At 45.6% G+C, this 16,374-nt stretch overlaps 1 protein-coding gene across 2 annotated transcripts in view; it reads left to right on the top strand.

The window, feature by feature from the left end:
* Positions 1–13,735, top strand: part of Cdc27 (cell division cycle protein 27) — a 42,937-nt gene extending 29,202 nt beyond the window's left edge. The window contains exons 12-16 of one of the 2 annotated variants that reach the window (XM_077698825.1): positions 279–487; positions 6,100–6,217; positions 7,359–7,562; positions 10,396–10,549; positions 11,210–13,735. In XM_077698825.1, coding sequence (XP_077554951.1) covers positions 279–487; positions 6,100–6,217; positions 7,359–7,562; positions 10,396–10,549; positions 11,210–11,328 — 804 coding nt within the window. In that variant the 3' untranslated portion in view covers positions 11,329–13,735. Of the gene's footprint in view, positions 1–278; positions 488–6,099; positions 6,218–7,358; positions 7,563–10,395; positions 10,550–11,206 lie in introns of both variants that reach the window. The other variant, XM_077698824.1, reaches the window with a different exon arrangement.
* The last annotated feature ends 2,639 nt before the right edge of the window (positions 13,736–16,374 follow it).

Here is a 16,374-nt window from a genome sequence, read left to right as displayed (position 1 = left end):
CAGCATTCCGGTTCAGGAGCAGATGCAGCAGGGTGTCCTTGCCACTTCCGGCGTCCGTTTCATTTCTCCCAGGCTCCTGACACTTGAGAAGAAACGGGCACTTGTTAAACAAAATGAAACAACCAGTCATGCCACTGAGAGGTCACATTGTTGTGTTGCCAGTTCGCTGTGAGACGACTCTTGTGCTTCTCGTTCCTCTTCTTGGTGACTCGCATAAAGTGTGTGGAAGAGGGGGAGAAGACAGCGTGGTGCGACCCTCCCCCTGCCCTCCTGTGCAGACGTGCTGTGCGGCGGGCAACTGCTTCAGCCTGCAGCGGGAGCACGAGACGGCCGTGCGCTTCCTGCAGCGAGCAGTGCAGGCGGACCCGGACTTTGTCTACGCGTACACCCTGCTTGGGCACGAGCTGTCAGCCATGGAGGAGATGGAGCAGGCACTGTCTGCCTTCCGCAACGCTATGCTGGTCGACCCTCGCCACTACAACGCCTGGTGGGCTTTTCTCTCTCTCTCTCTCTCTCTCTCTCTCTCTCTCTCTCTCTCTCTCTCTCTCTCTCTCTCTCTCTCTCTCTCTCTCTCTCTCTCTCTCTCTCTCTCTCTCTCTCTCTCTCTCTCTCTTTCCCCCCCCTCCACCTTGTTTGATGTCACGAAAGGCCTGCCTAATTTTAAATGAGAACATCAGAACCACTTTTTGTGCCTGAGCAGTTTTAGAGAAAGAAGTCTGTCTTAAAATTTGCGTGTGTAAAAAGTAACGCTTTTTTTTTTCTTTTTAATTTGCGGAATTTCTCTGAACGGATAGTTATGCGACATACATAAGCTAAAACCATCAAGAATTTAAAATGCATGGCATTTTCGCTTCAAGTTACAGCTCTCATATCGTAGGCACACTTGCAACCATCTTCGGTTTCCCTCCTAAAATGGGGGTTTTTTGTTGAAACACATGAGCTACGAGGCACATGCTGATTCGTTGAACTGCGTCCATCGTCTGTTTTCTGTTTGGCACCTTTTAGCAAAGCGGGGTGGTGGATAAAAGCAGCAATTACAAGGTAGGCTGGAAGACTGCTTAACTTTAAAGCAGAAAGTCAGTTGTTTGAAACCCCACAGTTTGCCTACTTTATTTTCACTATTGGCCACTCAGTTAAGGGAAGCGTAAGTTTTAATGCTTCGATACACAAGCGAGATGTTCACAAACTGGGGTGTTCGTGACGTTGTTCTGCCTGGTCACAGGGTGACTTGCTGCCGGCATCAGCAGGGTCAGCTTTTGCTTAAGGGGGGAGGTGGGTCTTTGGACAATTTTTTTATTTTTAGTGCCAGCTTGATGAAAATTGGCAGTCTTGAGCAGTTTTTTATGCTGATTTCAAATATGTAATTGGTTTTAACATAGCAGAATTTGTTGAAGAAATACAGTGATGTGAAATGAATTTATTGAGGCATTTCTTACGGGGGTTTAGAGCTATTTCGCTTTATCAAGCTCAAAGATGAATTATATGGACATAATGCCAAAGGTCCACTCTGCCAGGCTATGCTATTTTTATTCATTTCAAAAGCTTTTGCAAAGTATGAAAAAAGTGAACATTTTATACCAACAATTTCTATAAAATTATTTCGTCATTACTCAATTTTGCTTATAGGTGAACAGCGTCAGAGTGATAAAAATAGCATAGCCTGCTAGATCAATTCAATACGAATACAATGATACCAGTCTTGTCATCCTAGCTCAAGAGCAACATAACAAAACCCCCCGTAAGGCGGAGCACGGTCTCGCAAAAAAGGAAACTGAATAAAATGCATTTGAAGTTTCCGATCATGGTAACTTTTGTTACAGCACAGCTACAATAACAAAAATGGCATCACTGTGTAGCTCAGTTCTTCATGAAGAAAAGCACACTAAGTATGTGCCTGTACCACAAAAATAAGCGTAAAACATTCAGCGTAAAGCCAAGCATAATCTCTGAAAACGGTTGAGAAAAAGTAGATTTTCTACTAATAAACCCTAAACCAGATTTACTATTTCCCAGTTTATTCCAGTGCCTCTAAAAACTACATACAAGCCCACGCATCACATACTGCAGTCTGTTCTGCTACCTGTAATGCTAAAGCACAGCAGCCAATGAAAAAGTTACATTATTCCGTTATGCTTTTCAAAACTAAAGCAACGACGTAGGTGAATTGCAATTTCTAATCAACGCTAGGGCTGTACAAATAGCATCACCTGCTAGAGCAATTCAATACGAATGCAATGATACCAGTATTATCATCATAGCTCAACTGCAAGATAAAAAAACACCCCGTAAGGGGGAGAGGCATCCCTCAAAACTAAAAACTGCATGGCCGTAGCTGAATATTGCAATTTTGTGATCAACACTAGGGTTGTACAAATAGCATCTCCTGCTAGAGCAATTCAATGCGAATGCAATGCTACCAGTCTTATCATCATAGCTCGACTGCAAGATAAAAAAGACCCCGTAAGGAGGAGAGGGATGTCTCAAAACAAAAAAAAACTGCATGGCCGTAGCTGGATGTTGCAATTTTGTGATCAATACTAGGGTTGTACAAATAGCATCACCTGCTAGAGCAATTCAACACGAATGCAATGATACCAGTCTTATCATCATAACTCAACTGCAAGATAAAAAAACACCCCGTAAGGGGGAGAGGGGTCCCTCAAAACTAAAAACTGCAGGGCTGTAGCTGGATATTGCTATTTTGTGATCAACACTAGGGTTGTACAAATAGCATCCCCTGCTAGAGCAATTCCATACGAATGCAATGATACCAGTCTTATCATCATAACTCAACTGCAAGATAAAAAAAATCGCCCCGTAAGGGGGAGAGGGATATCTCAAAACAAAAAAACTGCATGGCCGTAGCTGGATATTGCTATTTTGTGATCAATACTAGGGTTGTACAAATAGCGTCACCTGCTAGAGCAATTCAATACGAATGCAATGATTATCACGAATTTATCACGTTCAAGTCCACGATGACGAATTCCGTGCCAGTTTCCGAGCTTTCGCTCGCTGGTTCTTTCCAAAAGTTTGAACTTGCGCCCTATCGCCGACTGCGACGCCAAACGCTTCTTCACATCCGCCGCATGTTTAGCACGCTCGGCAGATTCACCAGCGGTGTAATACACGGTGTCGATGCGGTCCTGATTGGCACTCGAGGAGCCGGATGACGGTTCGCCGACGCCTGAAGCACTGCAACTTGCCAGGGCAGGAGATTCCGAAAATCTTCTGTCTCAGACGCAACAGGCGATGTCGCCCCGCCGTTCCACGCACGTTTCCGCCGCTTCCCGTACGCTTGACGCGTAGTTTTTTTGATGCGAACATCTCCCGGTATTGTAGCACGAAAAAGAACACGTTGCACCAAATTGCAGCAGCAGAGAGAAAAAGACACGATGAGATAAACTACCGTGGAGGCGAACGCGAGGAAAGAAAAACGAAAATACAAACGCAAAAGGAGCCGGGTTCGCCGCGGCGCCCAATCAGAGACGCAATACGAGGGGCTCGTCTCGCGCGCGCGCGGTCCGGCCAATCAGGGGCTCGTACGTGACCTTTCGAAAAATGGCGAGAGCGAGGGCCCTCGCCATGCTACGCCATTTTGAGATATCGCAAAATACGCACAAAGAAACGACCTTCAAAACGCGTCCAAGATGGCTGCCGCCAGTCGTCTCCTTCGCGCATGGCGCGCGCGCGAAATTCAAGCATTTCTTTCCCGATTTTCGACAATTTGGGGTCGCCGTCATGTTTACAAAGTTGATTTTCGGACCCTTTACGATCGAATTCAGCGGTGAAACTTTTAGAGTAGGTTCTTGAAGTTACAAAGGCTTCAAAAATGTATTTTTCTCAAAACACGTTTTTTCGCGATTTTTGGCCATTCTAAGACCCGCGTCCCCCCTTAAGAGGAGACGCGGGTCTTGGAATCCCGAAATTTGGCCAAAAAATCGATTTTTAGAAATCGCCATTTTCGGAAAGTAGAGCTATTTTTCTACCGGTTAGCAAAATATCCAGACCCAGGAGTACGTATTTGAGCCATAATATCAATTTATAGCACCGACGCCGGCTAAAATCGGCCAAGATTCAACGCGAAAATAGCATTTTTTCGACGACTCGCCCCTCGGGTTCTACATGCGCCACGGCGTCCATCTTGGTCTCATTCGAAAGCGCGTCTTTTCGTTTTCAATTCCCCGCCAGAACCACTCCGTTTCGTCCGTTGGTTGCGAGTAAAACCGGGGTAGAAAAGAGACGGATCGCGCCGCCTAATTGGTTACTGACTGCACGTGACCGCAGGGCGCAACCTCATTGGCTGGGCGCCGTGGGTCGTCTGCTCGGCACTCTCATCACAGGGCAACGGCTCATGTATTCGTCTATGCGAGGACCGGCAAAAGCCCCGCATGGCGTAAAAATAAAGATGTCTATCGATAACCGAAAGGAAGAACAGGCATTATTAAAAGCGCCTGAAATACGATTTTCTGCTCCTGTGACGACGACTGATCGCGAGAACGGCGCCGAGACGGAGGTAGGCTTAGCGCCCACGCGGGCTGCCGAGACGATAGCGTAGCGATATGATTACGCCTGCAGGGGCACTAACGTGCGTCTATCTTTCGATGAGCAGCAAATAGAAAGAAAAGAAATGATAAAGTGGAAGATGCCGCATGCCGACGTCGCAAGGGAAGTGTGTTCATTCTGCTATCAACGATGCTGCGGCGGTTCGGCCCGCACTCCGGCGCGCGCTTCCTCGTCGGCAGGTTACCATATAGATAAGCGATTTTAGAATTATAAATGTTCGCACTGTGCACAATGTGCGTTGGTGACGTGATATACGAGTAGATTAAACCGAAAACGTGGTTATCCCACCTAGCCAAGCGCATGCACGTTACAGAACAGTGGCGGGCATTCCGTTACCAGCCCCTTCGCTGCAACTCACTTCACGCGATTCAAATCCGATTTGATTGCTACAAATGAAGCAGTAACATAACAAAATAGCGTTTACAACTGTGGTGCACGCTCGGCACCTCAGCCCTAGTCGCCAAAGAGAGACGGCGCGATGCCAACAGCATAAAAATTGAAACAACGTTCTAGCTTTGCTTTTGTTCAGTTTTTCTGCCAGGTGCCATCTGTAGACAGAGGATTTCATAATTTTCCCACCAACTGATTTCAGCAAACTTGGTATGCTCGTGTTGAGCGAAACGCGAGCTACATTCTAGAACCTTTCTTTTTTTCATATGCTCAATAGATAAAACTGTCACTTGTAGTAAAACTTCAACTACGATTTTCTCAGTTTCCCTTTTTTTGTATATGTGCCTAGCCTTACAGGGGTTTTGAGGTAGTTTTTTTCAAAGGATTTCTACAAGTGTTATACCGTTGAATTCGGGATAAAATGAACTGCATGCTAAAGCTATTTTAATTGACTCATTTTGCCTCAAATAAATGTTATGAGTAATAATTAGAGGTCATTAAGTTTTCAGAAAACTGTACTTGGCATAATTAGATGAATTCTATCCAATCAACTATCTTTACAGGAATATAAATAGCTTCAGCATGCATGGCAGGTCTTAAGCTACACATCCATACCATTTATTTTAAAAAAAATTGAATAAAAAGTTCCTTAAAGGCCCGTAAGAAATTACTTAATTAGGCTCCAGTGTTTTCTTTATAACTCAAAAAATAATTCTACCACTTGAAAACTTATTACATATTTGAAATGAGGAAGACAAAACACATAGGCACAGTGATTTTCATTATCACAGACCAATTAATAAAAAAGTTCATTTCAAGACCCACGTCTCCCCTTAAACACTGTTTTATGGGAACGTGGTAGCAATTGTTGTCATCAAGCATGTCACAAACTGCTTTCTGTATTCTGTGGAGCTTTACAGAAAGCAGGGGCGTAAAATGATCCAATGATTTTCAGAAAAAAAGCGCTACTGTTGTGTGGCCTCAGGAATTGACACAAATCAAGGGAAATATGAAGTGGTTGTTTTCAAGCAAGAGCCTTGCTATGCTTCTTCCCCACAGGAGTTCTGCACATGAGGACGGTTGTGGCCCGTGGTGGGGGAAGCGGGATATGTTCAATGAGGCCTGTTGTGTGTGTCTGCCCAGGTATGGTGCGGGGCTGATCTACTACAAGCAAGAGCAGTTCCAACTGGCGGAGCTGCACTTCAGGCGAGCACTGCAGATCAACCCACAGAGCTCGGTGCTTCTCTGTCACATTGCTGTGGTAAGCCCGCTCATGGAATTGCATTAGCATTGCTGGTTTACCATTCGCGCACTGGTTCTGGCAACAGTCATTTACTGAGAAAGGCTTCATCCCATTCAAAGACGGGCTACTTAAACGCAGAAATTTTGGTCCGTCTATGTCTGTCTGTGACTCGATTCAGCCACGCGGCCAAAGTGAAACAGAAGCTGGGCAGTAGTCTTATATACCTGCAGCCAAATCTAAACATCCAGTCCGGTTTTAATCATGGCAAAAAGAAAAAAAAGAAAAACAGCACAAAGAAACTCAGCGGAAGACAAGAAAGAGACAAACACGGGTGCTTTCATCGGTGTTAATGTTCATACTTGTCAACTGTGTTGAACAAGAACAAGACATTACGCAAATATAAGGCAGAAAATCAATACATGAGGGATATTTGCAGTGTTCCTTTATTGAAAAATTCGTGGATGCTTGGTTTTTGCGACAGCAAATTAAATACTACATCAACTGCAGAAAACCTTCGCCGACTGTTGCCCGTGCTACCATAGCTCTTGGCGGCATTTAAGAAATCGAACAACAACAGCAATGAAAGGGTCCACTAGATATGTTCCTTATTCCTCGTGGAACGCTTGTAGAGTAGGGCAACGTGGTTCTATAAACGTTTTAGTGGGGTGCCTCGATTCACGCGCGTCTTCACGTACGGCAGTGCTGTCATCGAGGCGCCCAACTTGGAGCAGTGAAATGGGGAAATTTAAATTAGTTTAAGTAAACCTCTCATGTGTTATCTTGGGAGGAACGTAACTGGAGAGGAACAGCATGAGAGGGGAGTGGGAAAGAGGCATTTACTTGGCAGGTGTGCCACTCAACTATCGTCTTTCGTCAACATTGGCAACAAAAGGAGCAGATACACAGCCATTTTTTTTATTTTGCTGTTTCAGTAGTTTCTTTGAATAGACACACAAGGCGAAGTCGGTTCTTTTTTCTGGCGAAATATGTCACTTTGGTGGCATAATGCATGCCTGTTCAGCAGCCTGTGGAACACAAATTTTGCTGTCATGTGGCGGGGGTTAGAATACAAATCACTGCAATCTGTTGGGGCCTGCAAGTGAGGGGTTGTGCTGACTGAGCAGTCTCTCAAGTGTCTGCGTTTGGTTTGCCCACACAGGTACAGCAGGCGCTGAAGAGGACCGAAGAGGCCATCCTGACACTGAACAAAGCCATTGCCATGGAGCCGAAAAACCCGCTGTGCAAATTTCACCGAGCAACAATCCATTTCACAGCTGACCGTTACCAGGACGCGCTCAAGGAGTTGGACGAGCTCAAACAGATTGTGCCCAAGGAGTCACTCGTGTACTTCATCAGTGGAAAGGTGCGTGTGCAAGAGTCGTCAAGGTGTCTTCGGCTTGGGGCCTGCATGATTGGTACCGTATTTACTCAATTGTAATGCAAGGGGGGACTTTTCATTGCATCCAGAGAGAAGAAATGAAACTGCGAAAGTAAAACAAGGGGTGACTTTTTGTCACGTCAAGCAAAAAGAAAAAAAAAGGAACCATCAAAGTAATCACGCAAAGACAGTGGAAGCATGAAAAAGCACATTTATTTTTCAAACACTGTGAGTAGGCGCCCACCTGTGACGCTTTGAACATTGTTTGCGGGATGCCCATCAGTCAGGCGAGACTGCTTGCTTTGAGCTGTATCAGTTCAACGCTGACCGCCATGAGGCAGTTATGCTGTTCTGTGAGGAAATCGGGAGCACGCTTCCCGAGTTTGACGTGGCGGCCATGGGGAGGCCCACGGAAATCTTTTCTGCCGGGTTTGCACGTGAAAAGGTGCTCCCGCTGGAGCCACCATCCACGGATGGTCGATGATGGGTAGTTCGGGTCGAGTCTTCGGGCCGCAGCTGAATTGCCGATTTCTTCAGTCATCGAAATAACACGTTTCTTGAAACGGGCGTTGTACTGATCGGTACCCGTTGTCCATAGAGTTTCATACAAATAACTAGAGGGGAAACTGGCGCTGGTGTCAACGCGAACATGGCAGCGGTGCTTACGCTTCAGTGTAAATGATGAGTAGTTCTGGAACCGGATTGCGTAGGATCAAAACGGGCTTATGGCTGCGCAAATTGTGTTTTTTGACAAAAAAGCTCTCATTGCCCGGCTCTCCGTTTACAAATTACATGACGAACAAGAAAGTTAGTGACCAAAAACTGGTTTTGTACGAAACAAAACTGCACGTTTAAATAAACAGCAGACGCGGCGTCGAGGAGGTTTGTGGAGCAGGTTTGCCATTTGCCGCCAACTACAGCAGGACTCGGACTTCTTTGAAAACTATTTGTAAAAGTTTCGGCGCTTGTAGTTCGTAATACTACGAAAAGTTGTGTGCTCATTAAAAAAAGAAACCGATTACCTTTGGAGAAGTTATTCTTGCCTGAATTAGTGACATTCATCAAGCTGCGTTCCTATCAGCCGCCGGTGCTGCTGTTCTACGCCGTAGGAGCCGGCGTTCGCACGAAAGGTGTGGCTGTTCCAAGTGATTCGCAACCGTCGGCAGCTTTGACAATACATTGCTCTGCTGAATGAGCAGCGCCGCAACTCCTAATTCGCAGACAACTTCGCCGCGCAGAGCGCCGTCATTTGTGTTTTTGTGCTCGCTGTGCGACAGTGAAGTGATAACCGACCAATTCGCAACTCTGGTTATAAAACATTTCACTCAGGGCGGCGTCAGTGCACGCGAGGCATGCAGTTCAAGGAGAAACGTATTTTTGATCGCCTCTCCCAACACCCCGCGTAGGCAAATGCGTTCATCTAAATCCAAAATGAAAACGAAACTGCCTGCAATCCATAGCGAATTCCGCATGCCATCGAGCGCCAATCCGAATCCAGAACTACCCATCACGCTCATTGAGGCGTACGATTGCAGCGCCAGATTCCTCTCTAGTTGTTATTGTATGAAACTATGCCATTGCCATCACAAGGGGAGCCGAAGAGGAGTCGAAGCACTTGAGAGCAACGAAAACCGTTGAATTCTCCACCCAGTAAAACGCAAAAACAAGGTCAAAGCGCAGTGCGTGCCGTCAACCGCATCACTACTACTTCAGAGAAAAAAGAAAAAGAAAAAAAGACGACAGCCGGTATCGGCTTGTAGTGGATCCAAATGGCTCGGGCACATGTTGCCAGTGTAGATCACGAAATGGCCATGACTGTAGCTGTCGGTGATAATTGGGTGAATCCTTTGCACTTCTTAGACAACTTGAATTTTGGTATTCCATTGTAACACAAAGGTTGACCGTCATGTAGCAAAAATTAGAAAACAAACTCGTGTAGCAATCGAGTAAATACATTATCCCCCAGTGGCTGCTGCGTGCTAGGCCTTGTTCTCTGTGGGGCTTAGGTACCACTGTGCAGGCTCCTTTTCATTATAATTGCACTTTTGTATACCAACAGCGCATGTTAGCCAAGGTATTGTACCTTAGGTCTTCATTGTTGTCTCCCTAGTATTCCTCCTCTGCATTTCTATTCTTTATAATCTGCCACCCACAGGCTTGCCACTGGGTGCCACATAGTGTGAAGTCCAATTTTTAGGGGCAGCACTTAACTGTCAGGCATTTGTTTACTCCCAAAGCCTGTTATGGATGCTAAACTGGTCTGTTTAGTTGAAACGGTAGTGCTCAAGTGCTTTATTATAGTGTAAAGTCCAATTGCAGTTTGTTTTAGGGGCAGCACTTAAGAGCAGCATTGTGCTGTCAGGCAACTACAAAAGGTAAATGCTGTATTACGCTGTGTCTGGGCCAAACTTGAGTCAGGAATTTATGTGAGTGCAACTCTTGCGTGAATACATTTGACGTGAAAATTGCTCTGCGTGAACGTATTTGACGTGCACTAATTGTTAATAAAATGGTGTGACGATTGAGCACTGTTAGTTGGGCTGGCATTTATAAACTCCAGTACGTATGCCAACTGGCCCTTTGAAAACCACAGCCTTCTAGTCATGGTCACTTTTCTTGACATAGTGGCCCTAGCCAATCAAGAGCCAATGTGCTCAATTAACAAGATGTGACTGCATTGGCACAACTGAGTTCTGTCGACTTAGGAGGTGAAGTATAAATGTATGGCAATATTTCGGTGCTTGGTCAGTTCGCATCATCGTCATCATCTGAGCATCACAGTCTGTTGGTTCATTCCTCATTTCTCTTTGTCGTGCAGGTTCACAAGAAGTTGGGCAACACACACCTGGCCCTAATGAACTTTTCGTGGGCGATGGATTTGGACCCCAAGGGTGCCAACAACCAGATCAAGGAGTCCATCGACAAGCGCTTCACGCATGATGAGGAGGACATAACTGCGGTCCAGCAGCTTTGTAAGTAATGCTATCGGGGAGGCAGGTTTCTTGCTCTTTTCTCTCTTGTGGCGGCGCTTGCGTAGCACACCATGCTGAGAGAGTGGGGCATTTGGGAGGTGGGCACAGGGAGGCCCGGGTTGGCCTGCCTCAGTTTTTACCATGCCATACCACAGGGGGAAAAAAAATGCAGGAATTGGAAGATGGCTAAGCACTGGCCAGTTGAGTGCAACAGTGCTGAGAGAAGATAATGGATGGTCTGAAGGGGATGGAGTAGAAAATGAGGACTCAAACAAGGCCTCAGTAGTTGTAATGCGGTTTGTTGCAGGATGTAATTCACTGGGGAGAAGGTTGCTTTCAAATACTGCCACCTAACGCCCATTTACACGTCACCTTTCCAAAGGCTACCATTCCTATTTTAATTTTTAGATCTCTGTCATTCACTAATCATGGTTTGACGGGTCAATGCAAGTCTGCCTTAACTCTATTCAAGGTGAAGGGGGTTTTCTTTTCGGCTGATGCTTATAGGGACTAGTTCGCAAAGTTTCTGCATCTCTACGAGGCCGTGCACATTGGTGGGGGAAGTGCAGAAACTCACAAGACAGGTCTTCTAGCTTTGCTTCATCACTTCGTTAGCCAAATGCAAGATTTAATCCCCCATTTCCGGTGTCGTTGCAGCAGTGGACGACTCGGGAAGTGTGGGGTCTGGCCCAATAGATCCGGAATCTTCGCACGGTAGCTCCGTGGCAGACTTCAACGACATGCAGCTTCAGTCCATGGAGAGTGACGAAGGATTTTGAAGCCCTGCTCCACTGCACAGTTCTTCCGTCGCAGCAAGACTCAGCTCGCAAAAGAAGGCAGGCAAGCGGGCTTAGCAACGAGTGCTTGCATTGAACTGTACTCCTTTAGAAACAGACTGTGTGTGCTGCAAGTGTTTTCCAGTGGGTCTTGAAAAGAGCTTTTTTTTTTTCTTTCTCCCTGCCCCCTTTTGTGTATACCTTAAGCCCCTTTTGCTCACACATGCGCGTGTGCAATGTTGCCCTCATCTGTCTTGAAGTGTATGCAAGGCAAGCGAAGAATATTTGCTCATCCCCACCATTGTTCAGCGCTTTCCATGCAGGCATTGGCATGCTGCTGGCTTATCGTGACAACTCAAGGGTCCGCACTGAAGGGGCATTCAAACACTGATGGAAAGACGAGATGGTTCAAGGTTGCCTCTGGCTTCAGTTTAAAACCGGTCTTGGCACACGGTGCGACATTGAGCTTCAACAAATAAGGCTTGTAATATCGGGGTTATCTGTCGAGAAAGGGTTCCTGGAAAATTTCATCATTAGTTAAACTTGAGTCATCTAAAAAGCCTGCCTCGCTGCTTTGATCTTTGTTGGGGCTTTCAAGTATGATTACTGCCGTGCGTTTGTGTAGTTCATTGCAATGCGTGGTACTGAAAACAAGTAGTGGTAGTGCCACCGCTTACTTAGCCAATGCTTGCCGATTTTGGACTCGGAACACGCAGCATCGGCTGGCAGCTAGGCAGAGTAATTGGTGCTTTTTATGAATGTCAGCAGGGTCCTCTTTCTGGCTGCGAACGAAGTGTCGGGTTTCTTCGACATGTCCAGAAAGCTAAAACCACAGGATGGTGGCCGTTAGTGCATAGTTGTAATAGCAGATGCAGACTGAGGTAGGAGGAAGACGCTCTTATAGTTGTGTGAAGTTTTGACTATTGGCACTGGCAGTGGGTGGGCGCGGTTTGGAAAGAGACCCTCTTGCAAAGACTGTGGACACTGTGTGTGGGTGCGCATACCGGTGGCTGCACCTAAAGTGCAGCACATTGCACTTCTCATCTGGCGCAGACTTGTGCAGTAAGTGGCAGCTGAACGAAGGAAGCTGCTAGAAGACCTAATTACCTGGTAGTTACCGGTAACTAGCCTGGTAGTAGTTGCCAGGCAGCCTCGCGGTTGTAAGGCAGGGATGTTCACCATGTGGCTTGCCCGCACACTGCACACATTGGCTCACAGCTGCATAAGATCGCAAGCCTCTAGGTGAGAACACACTGGCACCCTAGTCGCTGCATCACAAACCTCATTGCACTTCCATTGGCTGACGATGGGGCATACAGGACGTTTCCACGTAGGCATCACAGCCTTGGGGGTGTGGCAGCCATGGTAGCAGTATCGAATGCAAGCGTTTCCCCTTTCTTTGACCTTTTCTTTGCCACTGTTCCAGCAGCTTCTTCAGGGCTGCCTGTTTTCAGATCACACAACGATGCTGCCAGGAAAATCGTTGCCTGCCATCTTGGCTGTGACTGAATGTAGTGAGAGCTCACTCTTGCCCGGTTTTGTTTGTGCAGTGGATGAAAGAATTAAACGTCTTTGTTGCGCCTTTTCTGTGGCCGCTGTTGTCCTCGGACGTCAGCGACAGCATTTGCATAGAGCAGCCAAGTAGGTTTCGTAGTGTCAAGGCTGTATGAAGCATTGCTAGAGGAGGTGTTCATTAGGTGCATTTGTTGCTTTACTGTGAAACTGATGGTTATGAAAACCTGCTGTACTGCCAATACTACCGATTGTAACTAGTCTTGTGTTGAGCGAAAATAATCAATAAAGTTGGGGGCACTTTCTTGCAGAAATAAGCCACTGCTCAGTAATTTTGCTTGATTTCATTTCGTTAAACTTGGGTTTAGGTTTGAGTTTAGGTGAACTGGCCAATGATCTTGTTTGTTGTTCACAAAATGGGCAAGAAGGCAATTGGGAAGAGGTTTCCTCCACAGGTGAAAGGTCATCCTTGAGTAGGCAGATGGGCGGTCGGTGTAGTGCATTCGCTTGGTGGAGCATGCACCCTCTTCTGGGCAGAGAACAATAAGAAGTCAGGATTTACGTAGGCTGGACTGTATAGCTCTTGTAAATATATTTTTGCAGGTCATCACTCTCTGATTTAGTTTCCCCTCCATTTTGTTTCTTGTGCAAAAGAGTTGGGATTGCGTAGGCAGCAGCTAAGGTTGCCTTCCCTCTCCCCCTACCCCTTTTTTTAATTTGCTGACTCCGAAACCGGGAGCACTTCTCGAACTGTTGATGTTTTTTAGAGATGTTTTTTCTGGTGTACATTTTATTTGACCTAGGAAACCATGTTGCACAGTTTTCCGCAGAGTTTTTCTGCCCCAATGCACATATTTTCATGTGTAAATAAGCTTAATAAAAATCAGTAGTAAAACTAGTCGTGTGTGCTTCTTTGTGTGTTGGTGCTTGAAGCAGATAGTGCCTCGTGACGATGTTGCTTCACCCTTTCCGGTCCGAAACTTTTATCCACTTTCCGGCTGTCCTGGTCCGTAACTATTTTGCCAATTTGTGGCGCTGCGAAGAAAACAAATTGTGCAAGAAAAGCTCACAGGATGTTTATTTTTTCTCTTGCGCTCTGCTTGCAACTCCTTTACTGATATTTGAGCAGCGTGTGAAACTGCTCGAAGCTATATCCTTGGTGCACACCAGTGTTTTTACTGCAGGTTTTGCAGAAAAACAGTTTTCATCCTGCCTCCCTTTGTGTTCTGTAGCTACAAACAGCGCATCGGATGGAGGCATGTAATTCTCTACCTCACTGAAGTCATCATCGCTTTTGCTGGGTGCACCACCGTAAAATGCACTCGATGAGAAAGCACCCATGCTCCTCAGCGAACAGCGCGCATGTGAAAATGCTCTGGGATCCAGAAGGCCGGGCTGAACGTTGTGTTGCACCATTGTGCAGAAAGAAGCAAACTTCAACAAAGTTTGCTTATCCCTCAATAGATAATGCGTCATATATACAAAAAATGCAGTGAGAAAAACCACAAAATTTAACCTTGAACACTCAAGTCAGGCGGAACCCAACAACAGACCATAACGGCTGTGTTGCGTTTTCCCGACAACAGACCAGAAAGGGTTAACATATAAGGAACCCGCCGTAAGGAAACGATCAATTGAAGTGGCTAAGGCATTGCACCACTTAGCATGAGATGACAGGTTTAATTTTTTGGCCATGGCAAATGATGAATATTGTAAGGCTTGAAGATAATGTTATATAGCCTGTTCAGTTTGACTTCTCCACGTAGCAGGTGCTTTAGAGTCTGCTTTTGCGCAATTGCACAATACTGCAATCGTGCAAGAAAGTGAGATGCAAAAAGCGAGCATAGAAATAGGTGTTTTCGTTACTTTGCTGCTGGAGTAAATTGACACGTATAGTCTTTGCAATAAAATGGGCCATACGACCCTGTTATTCATTGCGAGGGCACCTTGTCGTTAGCGGTCCTTGATACATTGGTTGGTTTGGTATTGTACACTGTATTACACGTCAACAATCAATTAAAAGAAGCGACAAAAGCCTACTAAACTATGTTTGCATCTATTACAACAAACTTTAGGCTTATAATAGACAAAAGATGTTTTCTGTAAGTGTGTATTTGTGTTTCTGCATTCAAACCTTCCAGATAATTGAAATGTGCTTCACGTGTTCTGATGTTTCCCTGTTCAGATATTGCGTCATTTGAGATTTTGGAGTATATAAGACAGTGCAAAAATAAACTCACAATTTCAGAGAATTGGTGATTTGCAAAAAGTAAACTTCGAGAAACACCGACTGTTTACTAAAAGTAAACAAAAAAAAAAACCTCGAAATACTGCAAATAATAAACTCCAAAAATCCAGCACGCTGGTTGTGTGATAACGAAAGTATGTTACTAGCGCTTAAAGACAGGACTAATACTATGAACCCTTGTGAACGCAACAAGAAAGCGTTTTTTTTTTTATGTAACGCTTGGAACTAATTTTAAAGCTCACTGAACTTTGGCGGCACCAGTGGCCAGGACCCATTTCGAACGCCCATTTCAAACAACAAAGTTTAATAAGTTGTAAAATTAGTTCCAAGCATTACATCAAAAAGCCGCTTTCTTATTTCGTTCACTAAGGTTCGTAGTATTCGAAAATATAAAGATTACAGCTTTATGACTAACACTGTTCTCACTATTGTTCCTCCAACAATGGCTAATTATCTCTAATTATCTTGGGAACTGACTAACTCAAACAATAAGATATACAGTCTAGTCCACTTATAACAATATCCAAGTGCCAAGAAAATCCCATCGTTATAACCGATAATCGTTATAAGCGGGTCGAGAAAAAAAAGCCACAAGAGAGATCAAAACATTTTATTAGCATGCAAGTGAGGTAGTGCAACTACTCGTTTGCAGAAAATCAATAGTCAGTCAGCTTTGACTGCTTCACGCGAAGCTGACGCACATCTTTTTCGAGAGCATCTAATTGCTCCACATAGCTGAGCGGGAGGTCCTTCGCGAAAATGAAGTCCCGTAGGGACTGTATCATTCGTTGGGCCTCGTGCGATGACGGTACCTGGCTAGGCTGCTCAGCTGCGTCGTCGTCGTCGTCGCTCTCAGCGCTGTCCGCTGCACCACGCACACTCGCAACGATCGTCTCGTCACTGAGGGACTCGGACGTTTCCACACCATCGTCGGCATGGAGAAAATCGTCGAGACCCAACGCGTCTTCGTGAAGCGCCGACCATAACTGTGGCACCCCTTCATCATCGGGTGCTTCCGTGGCCTCCCCTGGGATCGCTTCCTTCTCGCCTGCTTCCTCCTCGTGACGCATTTTCGCATTTTCGGTGCGCGCGATAAGCGGATTCAATCGCTATATCCGATATCGCGGCTCGGGAGCATCGTAATAAGCGGGTTATTTTACCATAGAAAGCATACAAAATTGGACGGTGCAATCGTTGTCCATCGTTATATCCGATATATTGTTATAAGCGGTATCGTTATAAGTGGATTCGACTGTAGTTGAAATCAGTGAGCAAAAGCAGCAAGACTG

Source organism: Haemaphysalis longicornis, unplaced genomic scaffold, assembly GCF_048455015.1.
Source record: "Haemaphysalis longicornis isolate Haplotype H1 unplaced genomic scaffold, Haemaphysalis longicornis Haplotype H1 scaffold_2, whole genome shotgun sequence".
In the NCBI taxonomy this organism is placed as follows: Eukaryota; Metazoa; Arthropoda; class Arachnida; order Ixodida; family Ixodidae; genus Haemaphysalis; species Haemaphysalis longicornis.
Note: the sequence above shows the minus strand (reverse complement) of the source record. Positions and strands in the feature narration are given on the sequence as shown.